Consider the following 20294-nt stretch of genomic DNA (forward strand, 5'->3'; position numbering starts at 1 on the left):
AAGCGACAGCAAATAAGCCGCCAATATGAAGCGTACTGACCAAACACCATCATCAGAGTCGTTTCTATGAACGTCTACAACCAGACTGCTAGCGCAAGAAGGGCCAGCCAACCGGTGGCCATCACTAGCGACGTTTCTATAAACGTCTACAACCGGACTGCCAGCACAAGAACGGCCAACCAACCGGTGGCCATCGCAAGCGACGTTCCTATGAACGTCTACAACCGGGCTGCTAGAAAAATGGGGCAACCAACCGGTGGTCACCACGAGAGACATTGAACGTCTTCGTTCAGGTCTCCATTACGGACGACAAGAGCAGTCACGACATTCACATGAATGTCCGCCGCCAGTCCTCCATCACAGGGGATGCATGCAGTCCGACAAACAAGAAGTTTGTGCGCCCATCAGGCCTTCACCATGGCCGAAAGCAGCAGTTAGAGCAATCAGATTGAGGTCTACAGTCTACTACCAGGCCACAATTACAGTGAGTATTAACACCTAGGTTGACAAGACGAACATCTACAGAACCGCCAAGCAGACACTCCAACGCGAACACGCACAACCAAGCGAACTAGATGAATGTCTGCAGTCAGGCTGCCAACACGGGGCCAACAGCACGCACGGCAATCAGATAGACATTTGAAATCAGGGTATTATTAGAGTGAGTATTAGCTTCCAGGCCGACAATATAGTTGTCTGCAATTAGACCACTAACATCGAGAACAGCAGCAACAGCCATGCCAACCTAATGGGCGTTTGCAATCAGACTGCTATCATTAGGGGGAAACCAGTAGCTGTCGCCAACTAGACGACTGGCCACAAACATGTTGCCATGTTGACAAATAAGCGTCTAAAAGGGGTTCACCAAAATGTTTGTTAACAACCAGGTGGTAATAAGGTAAAGGTCAACACCAGCTATCAAGATTATGAAGAATAATAGACGAGCCGCTAGCAAGGTGGTTGTCAACAAACGAGCCATCAAGAGGAAGAACTATTGACAAAATTTCAGCAATAAGCAAATATACAGCCAATAAGGTTTATAACAAAGTAGTGATGAAAGTAGTAATTAAGCAGTATCAAAATTAGTAAAGAAAACCTCAATAAATACACATGCTGCCAATATGGTGGATGACATCAAACAGCCAAGTACAATAAAAGTAGTAATCATAGAATATCAAGTAGTAATCAAACAGTAACAAAAATAGTAAATAAAACCTCTAGAATTACACATGTTGCCAATATGGCGAATGTCAACACACAGGCTATCAATAAGCAAAAATTCAACAAACGGACCAACACAATGTGGACATAAACAAACAGGCTGTTCAGAAACAAAATCAAGTAGTTACAAAGTCAATCATGTAGTCAGTAAAAGACGTCAATAATGGCCAGGTTTTAGAAGCAAATCAGTAGCAAGCACAAGCATTAAGTATTACCAGTACACAAAATTGATGGAAGTAAGATAGACATCCTATTAATGTACACAAAATTAGTAAGGTGGGAGAATACTAGAAAACATGGGTTTGGTAGTATAAGTAGTAAATCCACATGAGTTTGGATTAAAGCTAATTAGTATTTTGTTTGGAGTACATTATTATAGAAAACCAGGTAGAGATTACAAAATAACACATCGGCTGTTATGCAAAAGTTACATAGACACAAGAAAAGAAGGAACTAACAGCATTCACACAGAAGCAGACCTATTGGAAGAAAATAGCAAATTATTCCACAGTAAACTTTGTAAGATGCACATAGGGGTAAATTAACCATTGTTATTAAATCAGCCAAAATTAGTATACAATAACGCAAAAATTAGGAATCGAGATACTTTTAACATCCAAGATTACTATTTCAAATTCCATGTAAAAATTAGAAAGAATAGACTTTATTAATTTCAAACAAGATTTAAATAATTTGCAATCAACAAACATACGAATTATGACCATTCAATTTAAAAACAAACATAATTCATTAAAATATATAATTAATAGGGCAATCTGATTAGTTGCTAAATAATTTCAGCAAAATTAGATTATAAAGTTATAGGATAAATTATGTTAAATAATAATGTTGCTATATTTCAAGTTAAATGTAAATTTCATTCGGTTTAAATTTAATTAATAGATGCTCAATTGTAGCAATGATAATATTTCCTATAAACACTATGTATTTTTGGGTAATATCAATAGAATTTTAATTAGTATAATACTTTCTGAGAATTTTAAAATAAACGTTCAAACAACAGATTTTTAACCCTCGGACGAAAGAAATGTTATAAAGTGTACTGCTGTAATAACATTCTCGACAAAATTATGAAGTTAATTAATTTTAATTCAAAGTTAGGGTTGACAACAGATCATATCAATGTGTGAATAGTTTGAATAAATGAATACAAATAAAGGCTTCAAATGGATAGTTTAGTTCAGAAAATTTAAAATACTTTGGGAATAAAATCAAAATGATAGTCTAAATTAATAATAATCTTGAATAGAACTATTGACATTGAAAATACAGCAATTGTATAGTTTATATTTTGTTACAAATATATAAATAGCAAATGATTAAAATAAAATATTTTCTTTAAAGGAATATACTCACATTTTATTTGTCAAATTATCTATAAATTAATTAAATAAGTTAAATAAGTGAGAATTAAATAAAACAAAAAGTTTTATAACTTGAATTTATCTAATGTAAACTAATCCAAATCCTTTTAATTTTGGTTAATATTATATAATTAACATAAAAAAGATAGCAGAACAACCTTCTTAAATCTAATGAATGTGCCAATTGTAGTTGCATGAATTCTGTATTTAGATATGGCTTGAGATTATTATCAATTTAGAGGTTGTACCTTTGAAAGATCTGATGCATGATATTAACCTGAATTAACTTTCTGTACGAGAAATCACCTACTTTCGTCAATAATTCTCTAGACATGGATATAATCATAGGTAAACGCTTACACTAGGGACACACATTAAAATTTTGGATTTATAAATTTAAAAATTGTAGTATATTCATACATTCAATATAATTCTGTAACATTTATGATCGAAATGCAGGGAACATAACAAGAAGTTAATAAAATTTTGTTATAAGAGAGCAACTAATCAGAGAATAAATTAATTTTTAAACGCAAATACAAGAATGTATATGTTTTAATGAATACATGGAATATAAAATAAATCTATTAAGAACATAGCGATGAAGATCAATAGTCATATGAAATCAGGCTAGTAAATAGATACAATTTAGTTAAAAGGTAATAAATGATCAAAATCGAAATCGAGTAATGAAATACATGAACAAGAATAGTGTGAAAGTAAAATACAACAAAGGTTTGCAAAAAGGCAATAGGGTTAAATAATTTCTAGTTGGGTAAAGTAAATAATATTTATACAGCAAACATGAGTTTGATTGTTCAGTTGAGGTGTACATTGAAAAGGATAATATTGTAGTTGTTGGATAGTTTTATTGGTTATAAAGTTTCAAAATGTTATAAAATATTGCAGTAAATGTAATTAAAATAATATTTAGTTGGAAAACAAAAAACAAGAAATATAGTTTTGGAGATCGGAGTAGAACTTGAGAATATAAAGGTGCAAAGCTATTAAACAATGTGAAAATTGGCAAAGTAATTATTTTAAGTAAATAATTTAGACTATTGTTGGATGGAAAATTCTAAATATCAAATGCAAAAAGTATAAAATAATCGTAGGAGGATGTAGAGTTAAATACTTGGGAGTTGTTCTGACAATATATTAATTATAAGGTTCGTAAGAAAACTCACAGAATAAGAAGCATATAATGCACCAGGCCATACAGAGAAGTTAAAATTGAGTCTAGCAGTTGAACCTCACCGAAGGCATTGCCTACAGTTCAGCCAAAAAGTATAAAATTGACTTCACAGAAGTTATAAGACAAACTGCATGGAAGGTATAAAATGAAACAATGAAGGAAGAAATCATCAAGGTAAGACATTTTAATAGATCATGTAGTAAAGACTATTTTTCAATTATAGAAAGACCAAAACCACCAACTACAATGTTCCAAGAGCAGCCGGAGTGAAGTCTTGCGAGGACGCTGCGAAGTCAGGATGACGGAATGTTGGATATATAAATAATTGGGTGGGTGCGCCTACATCTGACGTCATCATATATATTTGGTTGCATAGTCGATATTAAAGTAGTTTCCTGTAAACTATAATAAACACTACGGCGCATGCTCGTACTAATGCTACCCGGACAGGATGAAGATCCCGCCATCTTGATTCATTCTGTGTTGGGGCTTTGACCGAGTTGTTTGTCGAAATAAATAGAGAGTGACTCAGTTGAATCCAGTGTTTTAATTGCCCAAACACCTTCACCAAATCAGTTCTAACAATAAGCAAATACTATATGGACATACGGAGTTCAATTGTAGGGATAGATCTATTGCAAAGAGTAATATAAATCAAATACAAATTTTTCAGAACAAACTCCTGAGAGGCATTGTGGGTGCACCCAAATACTATAGGACTGATTACCTACATTGAGACCTTCAGATACCCACAGTCAGTCAAGAAAGCAAGAGAAGTGCAAGGGGGCATGAGGAAAGAGTCCATTCTCATACGAATATTGAAATATTGCAACTATTGTATACCACCAGAACAGGACACAGACTCAAAAGAATCAAATCATCTGATCTTGTGTAGTGTTGTGTAGTGAGGTGTATATATTAAAAAATTCAGCAGTGACATGTATAAACATCATTTCACCAGAGACTGAGATAGGGCCGATGGGTCTTCCTAGTTAAATATCTAGATTTAAGTTATTATAAAGACAAATTGTAGGTTAGACGGAAACGACTAGTAACAATATATTAATTAAATAATAAAAAAATGTTTGGGTTCGACGATATAATAGTTAAAATCAACAATATAATGAAAAAATTGTGAATATTCTTACGTCTTTACATATTACTGAAACAGAAGCGACGTTACGATGAGGACAGAAAGTAAAATTTGTTATGTATTCAAATGACGAGTATTGAAGTTACAGAAGCAAGTGAAAATTGATGCAGAAGTCCGAAGGAGAATTTAGAAAGGTGAATGAAAGTAACGTGATGACGTAGATGCAGTAAGGTGACGGAGATGAACTGAAACATCAAAACGAAAGATGTTATAGTAGACGTGAACGCATTAGTGAACGAAATTAAAAATTTGATTATCACGAAGTTTGATGATGTTGATGTCCTGAGGTCCTGGTGATGTTGGCAAAGGTCGGAAAGCGTTTAGGCTAGGAAAAATAACAACCAAGACCGATACTGTCTGCTAGTTATTTGAGCCGAGACGTGTGACTTTTGTTACTGAGATTTTGCATATGAAGACTTGGAGGGCAATGATTGAGACCGATACTGTCTAGTTGTTGCACAAGTTGAATCATGGAAAATCTTAGTACCCATAATGCCTGCTCGAACATCACCAGACGTTGGGTCGTGGAGAATAACAGCCGGGATTGCTTGTTATTTGAGCCGAGACGTGATGATGTTGATTATTGGGGTTCAAGAAAGAAAGAATTAAGAAGAATGAAAATTATATAATGGAACAACATGTGATATTCTTGTTCGTTTAATTTATGACTATCCGGATTGAGTTTCTAAAGATATATGTTAAGATATCTGTTGATTCTAACCCTCTGCTGACCCACCAGTTTCATGTTTTACGAAAAGCCACAGAAAGATCGATACTTTCTCTTTGTTGAATTTCTGTTTTTTGAGTTTGTGATCATTGTTTCAAGAGAAACATGTATTGAGACTGAAATTTGTTACATCGCGGTTGATCTACGTGCTAATCTAAGGGAAAATTATATTAAAGAAGATCGATTGTTTGTTAAATTGTGAATGCCAAGAAGATCGAATTGGCATATGACGAAAAGACAATTTTGAGAAGTTGTTTAGCTGACAAGTAATGGGACGAATTCTTGACAAGTGCACGAAACAGTTTTGTTTGATGAAGATCAATAAGTTGAACGTGTATAAAGAGTACTTTAAACTGTTTACCGAGAACTTTGAGAATTTTTGCAAGTTATTAAGCTGAAAGAAGACGATAAGCAGAAGTTCGGTACTTCGTACAATATTTCCTTTCATACCAAGATTGAAGTGACCCTACAAACGCTTTGATGAAAGACACAGTAAATGTTTATGTAGAGAAGCGAAGTGAATTATTAACGGCGGTAGTGTTGAAGAAATTGTTACGATTGCGTGGATTCTGCAGTAAATACAGTGAATCCGTACATTATGCGAATTGGATTAAATGAAAGACATATTATTTTATAGACAATCAAAGTTTACGTGTTATTATTCGACCATGTGTTTGAAAATCTGGAGAAATATTTATTAAGCGAACTATTAATTTCTTTCCTGTACGAAGTTTTATGAGGAACAGTGTTGGTCCTGATTGGATTGTAAACTGGTCAACCTAGCGTAATATATAACATTGTCGTAGTGTATGGTAACGACCTGTCATGGATTAAGACTTTTAAAAATCTGTAAAATGTGATGTTATTGAAAAATAAAGAACGAATTATGATGCTAGAAAATAAAACGGACATGGTTTGACTGTTTAGCAATTCGAGAAGACGATAAGGTTGAAATAAACATTGGAAATATTTACGGTGAAGAAAAGTGTCGCTGCGAAAAACTTCTTTGTGTGTTCCGAGATATAGGCGTACGCTGTGGACCAAGATTAATCTGACGCTACGAAAATGAAAACCAGCCTAATTACAAACGGACCGATTGTTTATAGAAGATATACCGATTAGTCGTGACCAAAAAATAATATATATTGGAATAACTGATAAACTGCTGTCCTATGAATTTGTATATGTGATCGCCGTGTTACTTGCCGAATAGAAAACTGATGACTTATAATGTCGTGGATTTTATATCTTTGAATGAAGCCGTTAAGGAACAATGCTAGCTTGCTTAAAGAAACAACAAATGCATTGCTTCTGACCTGGATTTGTTGGAGTAAAAACTAAATAAAATATATACTGTACCTGATAACTTCGGAATTTGATTAAATACTTGTGTACGAATATTTGTCAGATTTTCAGAAAACAGATTTTATTCCACACGACCATTACTGTGACTTTTTAAGAACAATATCATTCATTATGTAAAAACTTGTTTGGTGGTTCAACGACTATAGAGATGAACTGTTTAAACTCATGCAGAACGGCGTGTTTTGTATGATTTAGCTGATTTGCCATGACTTCGTCTAGTGTTTGAGAGTTTTCGTAAAGATAATTGGATGTTGAAGATCAGCAAGTGTTTTCGCTGAAAAATTTGATTGAATTTTTACGATTAATGTACTAAGAATAGATTGAAATGGTTTGAATACATTTGTCGAATAAAGAGTTAACAAGCACTTGAGTACTGTGAAGTGATATTTTGAATGAATCGAGATCATACAGTACAATATGAAGAATAGGAGGAAGAATAGATTTAAATGGTTTGAATACAATTGTCGAATATTGAAGAATAGGAGGTGCAGGACAGCTCTGACCTATTCACGAGATTGCGAGACTTAGTGAAGACATGAGATGGGGAGACTTAGTAAATATTATTCGAAATTTTATGACATTAATTGCAGTGTATGAGTTAGTTGACGTTGGTGATGATGTCAATCATGTGTTGTTAACGATGATCGTATAAGAACATTATTACGTAAATCGATGCAATTGGAATTGTGAATAAACCGAACAGTGAAACAAATGTTTAGAACTTTGATATGGTCGAGATATTTTTGAAAATTAATGGACAATTATTTGAATAGTTTGTAAACGTTAACCAAATTGATGAACAATGATTCGAGATGACTTTGAGAAAGAGAACAATTAGTTGATCGTTTTGAAATGTAAAAGTCAATGTTAGTTTTATATGCAGTATTTGTATTTGGTGATATTAGATATTTGATTATTCAAAATCTATTGAAGTTTATTCATACAGACAGAGTTATACGGTTACGATTACGATGCTATTCCAAGTTTATGACGATCGATTTTATTTTGATCGACGTTTATATTTACATGTCCGTCATATTTAAGAAAGCAAATATTACATTTTGATGAATTTCAAAATATGTGAAATTGATACAGACTAGTATAGATCAAAGTTATGAATGATCTTCATGAAGAGGTGAATTTGGAGATGATAATTTGTGAAGCTTGTGTTTGTTCAGCGAGATTAGCGACATTCAAGAAGCAAAGATTATGAATGGTATATGAAGACTGATAAATGTATGGGACCTGGAAGACCAGATGGGTATCAGCTCTTGTGCGGAAATGTTGAAAATGACTGAATTTTAAATTAATGTTAATTGTGTTTGATGAGATAATTATGATATGGATTTTTATTAGGTTTCGGCAGTATGGTATTAGCAGTTGTCTTGAAATTGATTGGAATTTTGAAACAGTTTCCAATGGTTGACTTTTGAGCATTTGTTTTATGCAGTTTTGTTTATTTGTCTTGACGACATATACGTAGTTAAGTCGAAAACTGATATATGTTATGCTTTTACAGTTCTGAGTACAGAACCGACTTCAGAATGGCTGAATGTAAGAAAATATAAAACGGCATTGTGGAGGAATTACGTAAAGGGCACCTGATTACTCATTCGCTAATCAAGGCGGGCGAATGGTACCGGGACCGGGCGATGGGAATGCTGAGATGTATACTATTTGGATACAACGACCGGCGCCTTGACCAGGAATCGTATAATATCTATAAAGCATTTGTGGGGTATTATTCCATTCCATAGAAAATTTCCATTTCTTTTTACAGATCCACAGAACATTCAAATATAAAAGTAATTAAACTTCGATTAAAAGGAAATTATTAATTGTACGCTAATAGTATTCGGCAATAAATGTTTTCCTTTTCGTTTTTAAAGTTATTACGTGAAGGAATATGTATGTCTCCGTCTCGCTTATACTACCGCTGAAAAATATAAACACATATATAATTTACCGCTCCATGCAACAATCACCATCTTTCCATCACTTACAATTTATACAGGAAAGTGTTCTTACACCTTCATCTGCCATCAGGAATTAAAAAAGAACCGCCGAAATGTACATAGTAATTACTATTTTCAGTATCCAGCATTCTCATTTAATCTATGCAAAAACTTGACATTTTTTTGGCTTATTGTGCGCATACACAAATTATAAAGTTTAGTTAAGTTGAGTTAGTTAAAACCATGAAATTGTCGGAAATTATATCAGTCAATCAAAATTAAATAAATTTTAATTATACTATGTTCAATTATTTAGAAATAAAACAACAGTATGTTTACAAAACATTTTTATTACAATATAAAAAAATAAATTCAGAGTTTGTATATTGGCATGTGAAATGTTAATATATCTTTATAGGCTTCTGGCATCTCAAGGTCCTTAAGGAAGAAGTAGTATTCCTTTGCGGAGTATAATTTGTACTTTGCTATGAGATAGTCCCTGGTTTTATTTCTAGCCAGTTCAAGCAGGGACGGCAAATCACACACGAACTCGAATTCCCTTTGCATAGTATGCAAATGGTTATAAAATATGCGCTTTTTACTGATTTTAAAATAAGGTAATATTTGTAGGAGCGAATCGGGAGTGGCGAGTTCAAAGTTTTCAGCGAACTTGAGTTTTATTTGTTCAATGCTCAGTGAAGTATCATAGAGTGCTCTTGCCACGCCAAAGGTATCGTCGTGTTCTTTCATATCAATATCCATATGAAGACATATATCCAACAAGTCCTTACGACCAAATATTTTATAAATTAAACCAATAGCTTTGCCAGTTAATTTATACCCATAGGTTAAATAAAGACATACAATTTTTGGAACTAACAACAGAACATCAGGAAACAATGATAATATGTTTCTGGAAAAATTAAGAAAAGGTTCTAAACGAAGTATTTTGAAAAATGCTTCAACATTTTCACTTTCAATGATTATTCGTACATAGTGATAAATATAATAGTTATCATCAAGATGGAGTAACATCAATGCAAAAAAATCCATTACATCATTATCTTGATAGGTGTAATATTTCCAGACTGTTTCAAATTTATCCAGATTGGGCATTCTCAGGCAAGTTATGTAGACACTGTAGAAGCCAGGCTGATGATGAACATCTATTCCTCTTCTAATAATTTCTTCTACATATGGACAATTATGAGTTAAGGCTAGTTTTAAAACAGTCATTCCTTCATCTGTAACACCATTAAAATCAGTAACATATTCCAATAAGAGCTCTTGTATCAATAAATCGTCTTTAATAATGGCACGCATAAAAGGTGTCAATCCATTTTCAGCAGGTATATTGGCATCAGCATTATAATACAGCAACATGCACGTAGTTTCAAAAAAACCTCCACTGATTGCATCATGTAATGGTGTTTCCTCAGTATAATCTAAAGCATTAATATTTGCACCATTTTCAATTAACAATTTAACTACTTCGGGATGTCTAACTGAAGTATGTAATGGTGTAACCAATTCTAAGGTAGCAAGATTTACATCAGCTCCTCTTTCAATAAGCCTCTTTGTTAAATAAGTATGTCCTGCTTTAGCTGCATACCATAATGGAGTGCTTCCTTGAAAATTCTGTTTATCTATTATTATTTCCTCAAGAGTTAATAAATAATCAGCTATATCTGGCCTTAAAAAATAAGATATCTTATTTCAATAACGTATTTTATGAAAATCAATGCAAGTATTGGATTACACCAAAGCCCTGCATTGGTTTCCAATGTCTTGTACAAAAAAAATTAAATCCTTACAATTTTTTTAACACAGCTGTGTGTAAAGCAGTATTTCCTAAGTTGTCACTTATATTTACAGATTTACCCTGAGAAATTAATTGTTTTAGCCTGTCTATATTATTTTCAGCCGTAGCTCTTAAAATTTCACTTTGCGAAAGAGGATCACGATAAGAGAATAATTCCCTTATAGTCTGAAACTGTACATAAAAGTTTTATGTACAAAATAATCATGTTCTAAGTATAAAAAGTTAATACTTTTCATACCTGTACTGGATAAACTTCTTGATCAGAATCTGAATCTTCCATACTATTTTTATTTTATATGAGATCACAGAGTATAGTTAAGATGCATGCAAACGTTAATGAAAAAGTATTTGGTTACGGTAAATGTAGATAAACGTATAAAATAAAACACATAAATAAATTTAAACACATAACCTGCATTGGATTGGGTTTTATTACAGTAATCTTTACTTATTTATTTATTCTGGTTCTTGCCAAAATGTTATATTATTGTCATTATCAACGCATACTTTAATTTATACTTTTATGATTAAGTATTTTTTATAATTATATGTCAACATATTTTGGAAGTCATAACCATTTATAGAAAATATAATTGCTGTCATAAATAATTAATATATGATAATAAACTAAAAGTAAGAGATATATCTTTGAAATAGCTGAATAGAAAAATATTTGAAATTCAATTAAAACATTTTTTACAGTACTTGAAAATAATTGAATTTGATCATAGATTTTTTCTGTAAATTTTATTGATTTTCTTGTTTTTTTTCCATACTATAGGCAAGTGAAAATCTAGTATATGATTGGCTAGTTGACGCAGAACTTTGAATTTAGTTCTGTTATGTATAACGATTTGGTGTTGGAAACTATCTATGCTTAAGAGATTTTAACAAAAAGCAATTCGAAAGGAAAATGTAACATAAGTTATTTTGATTCAAATCTTTATTTTAATATTTTATTTAGACGGTTTGTATGTTATCTCTAAATGTGTATTTCTTAAATTATATTTTCTTTATTTTATTACATTTATTGCAATAAAATTTGTTAAAATAATATAATATTTTGGCATTATTTATCTGCTCCGAGGAATTATCTAAACCAAAAGAAATAACAAATCACAAAGCTTCAAATTCTCTATTATCAACTTATTTCAACCACTTTCTATTAAGTACACCTTATATTTACACTATCTGAAAATTCTGACATTTCATTTAAACTTTCAGCTTTTTTCATCTTTTGAAATATCTGTAAAATTAAAAAGATAATAAGTATAATAACAAATAAGCAAAACACGTATATAAACATGACCATATTTCAATCATACCTTTACTATAACCTTCAAATAAGTTCTGCTTCCAAATTATTTAACATAAAAAATACCCTTTGTTCCATAGCCATCTACAAAATTAGTGTTCTAAAATGATAATATTTTACTAATAATTCGTACCTTATACACTTATTTTCGCATTACCTGTCGCTAATTTTCTCTACGAAATAATTATATTACCTCAACAAAATGTAAATAAAAAATTAACCTAAAAATAACTTCTAACCACAACTCTGGTAAACAAGACATATAGAAAAAGACGCGACTATTAGATAATAACACCATTTATGATCTATCATTCGAGGGCAAAATGACGTTAGGCCGACTGATACGTTGCCGATTTGTTAAATTAGTATTTAAATATAGAGAAAATAGTATACAGTACGTATATTTAAATAGAGAGTTAAATAATAAGAGTATCTATACATTTGCCGCCAGTTGCAAATTGAAATTTTGCCGTTCATCAAGTCTGCAATTCGTTGCAACCTAATTCATAAACATACCAAATAATTTTTTTGTTAATTAGATTTTGCAAATACTAAAATATCATAATATAAAACAAAAAAACTAGTTTTGCATAGTAGTCAGATTTGTATCAAATGTCTGAGTCTCCTTTTCTCCATTTTCCGCTTTCTAACATTTAAACTTTTAGGGCGCTTCGATTTTCAACATTATTCTCGACAATGTTCAATCTTCAACGACAAATCTTCCCTTCGACCTTATCATATTTCACAGTAAAAGGATAGGTTTTGTGCAACTAACAGCAAAAAGAACATAAATGAATAAATTGAACTAAAATGTATTAAGGCAAATAATCTAAATTTGCCTACAATAGATTCGTCGATAACGACCACCGTGTGATTGTAACTAAAATAATAATATATTTCACATTTGTTATTATTTAGCCGCAAATTTAGGGTACGAGGATTTTCTTGACTTTTATTTTTAGTAGAATGCAATGAATTTGTGCACATCAAAACAACAACGGCGAGCACCATATAATGAAATTGTGGCAAATTATTGTAATCCAGAAATGAGCAGCATTCCACTATCATCTGAACATACATTATGGTGGCAACAAATCAGTTACAATTAGGGAAATTATAATCGTTTGTCAATACTGTAAGGCTAAGTCTAGATAATGTGGTGCCGAAGGAAAGATAAAAATGCAAGAATTGTTTCTACCAGATCCATTACGCTTATTTCTTTCTGGGATGGGATATGACTCAACCATTTCTCGGCCAATATTGAAAATCATAATAATTGCTTCCAAATAACGTTCCTTCGGATACGCATATTGTGCAGGGAAATTACGTGGCCACTTTTAAGGTATTATACCAAAAAAGTTTTATGGTAAATTAAATTTAAATTCGTATTAGGGATATGTCGTGAACTATAGTCTTTTGGGTCGTTCCCCGCGGCGAGTGGTCATATTTCTTCCTAGAGATGAGACTTGTTTATATTAGCCAAGTGTGAACATTTTTGAAAAGGCTCTGGTACGGGATAGGGTGCTAAGCGGGGTAAATTTTAGTTAGTTATGTTTACACACTTGTATCGACAGTTTGACGGATAGTTCAGAATTATATCGTGAGTTGTCTAATTTTATTTAAATATTTTTATTTTTGATAGTTTATTTAAATACATATTTAGTTTCAACTCACAAATTAACTATTGTCCAAGACTTGCAGAGGTTTCTTCGTCCGAACAAGGATTTAGTAAAAACAATTAATATATCAGATCTGACAAAAGGCCTGTCGGTAATAACGCCAAGTTGTCGTTATTGAGGGATATTTGTAATTATTCATATATATGTAGGGAACGACACCTGATCCATCTGTCTGACGGAACTGCATCTCCGTTTCAAGATTACGCCAGAGCGGTTCAGTAATTCAGAAATGGTTCGTTGTTGTGGACCAGTTTAAGGGAAGTCAACACCAAGATATAAGTTTAATTTATAATCTTCTTTTGATGGTTTGATCATCGCCGCCACGAAAACAATACATTCGGGTGGCTTACATTATTGCTTAGTTTATAATTTATTGTTATATTTATTTTAGTTATAATTTATATTCACAGAGGCAACTATAAAATTATTATTATTGGCTTACCATATATTATGAATTATGGGGAATATACACCTATACACTAATACAGTTATACAAACTAAACAAGTTCCTGTGGTTTGGTTCGCTTCGATCTTTTAGATTTCCTGCGTGTTGTCCACTAGCTGTACAGCTTCCACGTTGCTATGATTTAGCAACCGTATTTCATGTTTTAATGCGAAATCTTGGAGCACTTCGTGAAATCATCGTGTAGCTCTTCGTTGGTTACGCAGAGATAAGCATTGGTAATTATTTTTTTCTATGGTAATTATTCGTAAGACTGATGTTTGGCGAATTGTTAATATACAGCGTTTGTCAACTCCATATTTGCACACCATGGATCCAAGGTTTTATGATTGACTGATAAACCAATCTCTTTTATTTAAGATCAAGTGGAGAGTATTTTTCAACTAACCAATACAAATGCTTGATTTTGAATCTAATTTGCTCTGCTTTTTGTCTAACATGAAGTTTGACCTACCACCGAGATGTATTCCGAAGTATTTAGCTGATTGATAAAATGACACCTAGATGACACTAAGATTACTAAAATTACAGGCACCTGTCAAGTGATATAATTATGTTTTTGTCATTTTACCGCAATGCAAAATTAACATGGACAGATTTGGTGCTATTAAGCTATAATTTCCAGTCTATAGTCCATTTGTAGATTTTGTTGACCGTTACTTGGACGTTATCTCCAGCCTTAGACAGATATACATCTTTTACCATGAAAACTGTGTCGTTGGCAAATATTCCAAGTATTGTTTCTTCTGTTGTAGGGATATGTGGAACTCCAGCCGAAATAGGGTTGAGTGTAGAGATTGCTCGTTCATGTAACTCTAAATTTTCTTTCGAAATGATATGATTCCAGGAGTCGACACTAATTGGGCGGCAACAATCTGCTTATTTTGTATATTAATCTCAAACGCCATACCCTGTCAAAAGCTTGTGAGGCGTCCATGAATATTGCAGGGCAGTATGTCTTTTCTTCGAATGACTTTTTAACAACCGCTGTTACTCGGTGATTTCAAACTTCAAATTGGAAATCTGGTATTTCTATAAATGATTTAATGCGTTTTAACAGCATTTTCTCAAATAATATTGATATCGCAGGTAGCAGCGAAACAGACCTGTAAGATCTAACTTGGTCTGCCGGTTTATCAGGTTCTTTAAGCAAATTTATTCTAGCAACATTAAATATTTCCGAAACATGCTTAAGTCTCAAACAGGCATTGAATATATATGTCAACATAATTATTGCTTTTCGTGGAAGCTCCTTGAATAACCAGGTGAAATATCATCAATTCCTGAGCCTTTTTAGGATTGATGTTAATATCAATTTCTGTGGCAACTTCCATTGGGGAAATCTGATTTACAGCTACATCGGCCTGATAAATAGGATTTGTATCTATTGTAGATTCTATATCACTCGGTTGGAATACGTTATACGTTCTTATATTATAAGTCTAAACGGGTCCCAGTTAGTAAATTTGTCAGTAGGATTAGGCTTCTTTGTTTTTTTCAGGTTAGTCGCGCCTAGTGCTAACAATACTGGGGTGTGATCACATGATACTTCGCACAAGCTCTGGCCAGTAAGTGTGTTTACTCACAGAATGATTTATATTTAGTAATATTTATTCTGGTGAGTAATTCGTTTTTTTTTCAGGTGTTATTAATTGTGCTGTATGTTTAACATTAAAATCCTCTCCAATAATATATCTTGGGCTAATTTTAAAAATAAATCTCTGTAAAATGAACATAATAAATGGGGATTTAATAAAGAATAAATGGGAATTAGAAAGAGAATACTGGAATACTATATGAACAAACCAGCATTTGATGAGACTCAACCAGGGTGGCACAAAATACAGTAGAATAAACTGAATAAGAAAAATGTGGGCATCTGAGCATCGCATCTTTAGAAATTATGGGTTATGAAGTTCTAACATTCCTACGACGTGTTAAGATATCACATTTGGCAAATACAGCCCCCGAAGAAATTTCAATATTGTTGGCATTGTCGGTGATTATTTCTGTGGCTAAGTATTCACAAAGGCGACAAATTGTACAATTAAGGAAGAGTGGAAATCCCGTCTAGTTAATTTACATTCTCGTTCAAATTGAAAAAAAAAACATAACCGACCCAAAATGAAAAGATTTAAAATATCTCACTAGATGGAATTCTAAGTACCATAGATATTCGGAACCATTTATGATTTTCTTCAATGGTCTTCGTCAGTATTTTGGGAAAAAATATTGAGAAAATATTTACAATAAAACTCGCTTTTATACTATTATGTAATATATATAGAGGAACAATGCTAAAATTATGGATTTTTAAATATATTAGAATTGATAATCAATTTATCATAAACATATAAGTAGCAGTTAATAATAATGCAGTTAATAATCTTAAATATTAAACTTGAACATCCGTTCCAGATCCTTCTGGTCACTTTTAAAACCTTCTCTGAACAACAATAATCAAAATTCCCAAATTTAAATAAAAGTATACTACCTACCTAAATATACATTTATTTATCTTAACCAATTTTGAGACACATTGGTATTTATGTTTCTTGTAAATACTCTAATATGCATGTGGTGCAGATGTTATAACGAAATAATCTTTACTTCTAAGTTCAAACTATCTATCCATTTCAAAAGCATAAGAAATATTTAATACCTGCATAACTCCACCTACAAAACTCTTTTCATTTATTTGTAATATAAATATTGTAGAATTTATACCTCGAGCTACCTAGCCGCAAATGGACAAATTAAAACACTGTTTGGCATGCGCCCATTTAAAATCCCTTTAAAAATCCCCAATATTTTATAATTGGCAACGCCGCACGACTCTGACCGTCTTAAATTGGTGATATTAGGTACTTTTTACTTATTGTTCATACTCTCGTTTACGTTGATACAGTTATGATAGTTAAACATGGAAAACGAAAAGGAAAATATTGTATTAGAGATCGAAGGGCATCCAATTGAATGTGATAAATCGTTATTAATAAATAATAGTGATTATTTTTCTGCTATGTTTACGGGTAGTTTTAGAGAAAGCGTACAAAAAAATATAAAAATTGAGGTAACATTGTTTTCTTGTCCTTTTTTTTTTGTAATTTTAGTTGCTTTTAGGGAGTAGATTTAAAGTCTTTTAATATTATTTTGCTGTTACTTTGGGATGAAACTTACATTATCGATATGAATGATATACATTTGGTTCTTCAAGCTGCTTGCATGTTACAGTTTAATGCAATCAGGATAATTTGTGAGAAGAGGATATTGGAAATGATGACTCCTTCTGTTTCTTTGCGTATATGGAAAACTACTGAACTGTTGGATATATCACCTTTGTGCTTAAAAGCAAAATATATGGCTTTGGAGGAATTTCCACAAATTTGGGAGACAGATTCAATATTAGAGCTTAGTTTAGATGAAATTTGTACATATTTAGGTCATGTTAATTTAAATGCAATAACTGAAATGTCAGTTTTTCTAGCAGCTATGAGTTGGTTTTATGTAAATAAGGGACAGTATCAGGATATGGGTCCTACTAAAATTTTGTTAAAGTTACTAAGTTGTGTGAATATGAAGAAATGTACTCGACATGATATAAATGAAATGATGGTTTTTTATGATATTAGAGATAATCAAGATATATTGGAAATATTAGACATAGTTATGAGATTAAATAGTAGTGAATCATTACCTTGTCATGTATCAGAGAATTCTTTATTGTTAGCAAGACAACTACGTAAATCTATAAGCCGTAAAAAACCCATAGTTCCATGTCTATTACTTGAAAGTAATGGTTCTAAAGGAGTCAGAAGAGGTACTGAGAAGGCTATTGTGATTCTGGGTAAGATTTTATATGTTTAATGTCATATTTGTGTTAACTAGATAAACAATTTAAATATTATAAATATTATAAATATTTTTTGTGAGAATATTATCATAAAAATTTATATTTGTAATCATATTAAATTTTCATTAACTTTCTAAATCCTAAAGGGAAAAACTTAAGCAAGTTACATTATATTTTGGCATAAATTGATGTCTTAAAACATAATTCCATTACAAGGCAATTTTAATTTTTCATGATTTGATTTATTTAGAGACTCATATTTTTAGACAATTTTGGTAGAACTCGTCGTTTGTTTAACATTTTTTCGACAGTAAGAGAAACGCCTTATTACAGTGATATGGCTGTTTTGCTGTACGGTAAGTGTATGTTAATATAGGGTTATTCAATAGACTAGAATTGATAATGTGAAATTTGATTCTGATATGATGTCTCCATTGAATAATCTTCATATGTTTACCGCCATTTAGAATTTGTGTGATGTTATGGAGATCACCAGGTTATTGTAAGTGTATATACACACAAGTGATATATATTTTTAGATAGTATTGTGAATAAATTTCAAGAGTTATTTGTGATAAACGAGGATAAGATTAAGGATTTGGCAGGCTTTAAATTATTGCCATACAAACATTCAGTGTTGTTATTTGGTGGTGAATATTTAATAGGAGCTGGCAACTGGAATTTGAACTTGTGGGCGTTTAATACATTCACTGAACGTTGGACAAGAGTTAGTGTGTAAGTTAATGTGCAAACAAAAACAGTTCAGTAAAAAACTTAATTTTTTGTTTAGTGTTCCTCATCCCCGCCGTCATTTTGAAGCAATAGTTTTAGATGATTGCCTTTATATCATGGGCGGAACTGGCCGATTTCGGGTATCTCAGGATAACATATTATGGTATGATTTTAAAACAGGTGTGATTAATAGTTGAATATTGGAGCGCTTGGGTTACATTAATTTGATGTTTTAGATGAATGGAGTTCTTTGGCATCATTACCCACACAAAGCAGGCATTTTAAATGTTGCACCTTCCGTGGAAGATTATACCTTATATATGTGGTAGAGGGAAAGGTGTATGTTTTCAATAAAGAGCATCTATCTTGGGGTAAGATTAACATGGCTGTTAGTAAAGACATTTTGGATAATATTGGAACCTATGCTGTATTTACTGATTCAAAATATTTCTATATTAAAGGTACTCATTTTATAAATATATTACTAGCAATTTTTCTATAGGCTAAACATCTTTTTTGAAAGTGGTTTTGATTTTTAGGGAAAATTTTACTAAAGCTAAAGTTGGTAGATAATAATTTAATAGTTGAATCAATAACGAATACAAGGATTAAGGAATATGACGAAATCGATAGTGTACAGTGTAATAATTTGGTCTTTACTCTATACAAAAGCACAAATGAGCGCTGTGATTTGGTTTATATTTTTGAGAGGCTTAATTTAGAAACCTTCAAGAGAAATGAGATTTTTCGAAAAACTGAAAACATCAGTGAGGCATTAAATATAGATGGCAGATTGTTCTATCCTAGTGTCTGCACAAAGTTATTTACCTGTCCTTATTATGCGACAGAAAATGAATTTGTTAGTAAACTTTTATAATAAATTATTTTGAATACTGTGCTTTTATTTTTAATATGTAAAGATTTTTAATTACTTGAGAAGTTGTTTGTTCTTGTAGGAAATTCAACACTGTCCAACACTGTTTTTCACGTAAGGAAATACTTATTATATGCCATATTATTTATTTTTTAAACCTACTTGCGTAGGGAAGGCCTAAATTGAATGTTTTTATAAGATATTCTACAGGAAAAGGCATTAGAATAACAAATAAAATGAGAAAGTCATACTTGACACTCGGTAAATCTCGTGGAATCTTTGTCTGGATACTGATAATTATATTGAAAGGGTACAAAATGCATTTATCATCAGAAATTCACCTGCGATGCTAATAGTCCTCGACTAAAGCATTAAAACCTTTTTTTATTAATTACGTCTTATATTAGATATGCTTAGTACAATCTTAATTTACAGATCAACTTATTACTACTGTTCTGTTGTACTTGCAATAATATACAAGAAAGGTGAGTATGGGATTAATACATCAGTATATATTTCCCAAGTTAAAATAAAACTATGTACTTAAGTTAAAAG

At 31.8% G+C, this 20294-nt stretch overlaps 2 protein-coding genes and 1 long non-coding RNA gene across 6 annotated transcripts; 1 reads left to right on the top strand and 2 right to left on the bottom strand.

Annotated features, from left to right (window-relative positions):
• Positions 1 to 9333: 9333 nt before the first annotated feature.
• Positions 9334 to 11369, bottom strand: LOC143190088 (uncharacterized). Its single transcript, XM_076394178.1, has 3 exons — positions 11062 to 11369; positions 10816 to 10994; positions 9334 to 10694 (listed from the first exon to the last, which is right to left on the bottom strand). The coding sequence occupies exons 1-3, from the start codon at positions 11101 to 11103 to the stop codon at positions 9374 to 9376; spliced, it is 1542 nt and encodes a 513-aa protein (XP_076250293.1). The 5' UTR covers positions 11104 to 11369; the 3' UTR covers positions 9334 to 9373.
• Positions 11370 to 11944: 575 nt separating this feature from the next.
• LOC143190089 (uncharacterized) lies at positions 11945 to 12412 on the bottom strand. 2 transcript variants are annotated; one of them, XR_013004162.1, is made up of 3 exons: positions 12296 to 12412; positions 12149 to 12238; positions 11945 to 12069 (listed from the first exon to the last, which is right to left on the bottom strand). It is a non-coding gene; the product is annotated as an uncharacterized LOC143190089 (long non-coding RNA). The 2 variants fall into 2 exon arrangements; XR_013004161.1 differs by having other exon boundaries at positions 12149 to 12222; positions 12272 to 12396.
• A 4734-nt stretch (positions 12413 to 17146) lies between these two features.
• On the top strand, positions 17147 to 19761 carry LOC143190090 (kelch-like protein 30). Of its 3 annotated transcripts, XM_076394181.1 has the most exons (8): positions 17158 to 17353; positions 17404 to 17710; positions 17771 to 18127; positions 18400 to 18489; positions 18673 to 18868; positions 18924 to 19045; positions 19102 to 19326; positions 19405 to 19761. In XM_076394181.1, the coding sequence occupies exons 1-8, from the start codon at positions 17204 to 17206 to the stop codon at positions 19740 to 19742; spliced, it is 1785 nt and encodes a 594-aa protein (XP_076250296.1). In that variant the 5' UTR covers positions 17158 to 17203; the 3' UTR covers positions 19743 to 19761. The 3 variants fall into 3 exon arrangements, with proteins under 3 accessions (XP_076250297.1, XP_076250296.1, XP_076250294.1); XM_076394179.1 differs by having other exon boundaries at positions 17404 to 18127; XM_076394182.1 differs by lacking the exon at positions 18400 to 18489 and having other exon boundaries at positions 17147 to 17353; positions 17404 to 18127.
• The last annotated feature ends 533 nt before the right edge of the window (positions 19762 to 20294 follow it).

Source organism: Rhynchophorus ferrugineus, unplaced genomic scaffold (genome assembly GCF_030347505.1).
Source record: "Rhynchophorus ferrugineus isolate W39M unplaced genomic scaffold, kcgeb_rfMv2 rfM2, whole genome shotgun sequence".
Lineage (NCBI taxonomy): Eukaryota > Metazoa > Arthropoda > Insecta > Coleoptera > Curculionidae > Rhynchophorus > Rhynchophorus ferrugineus.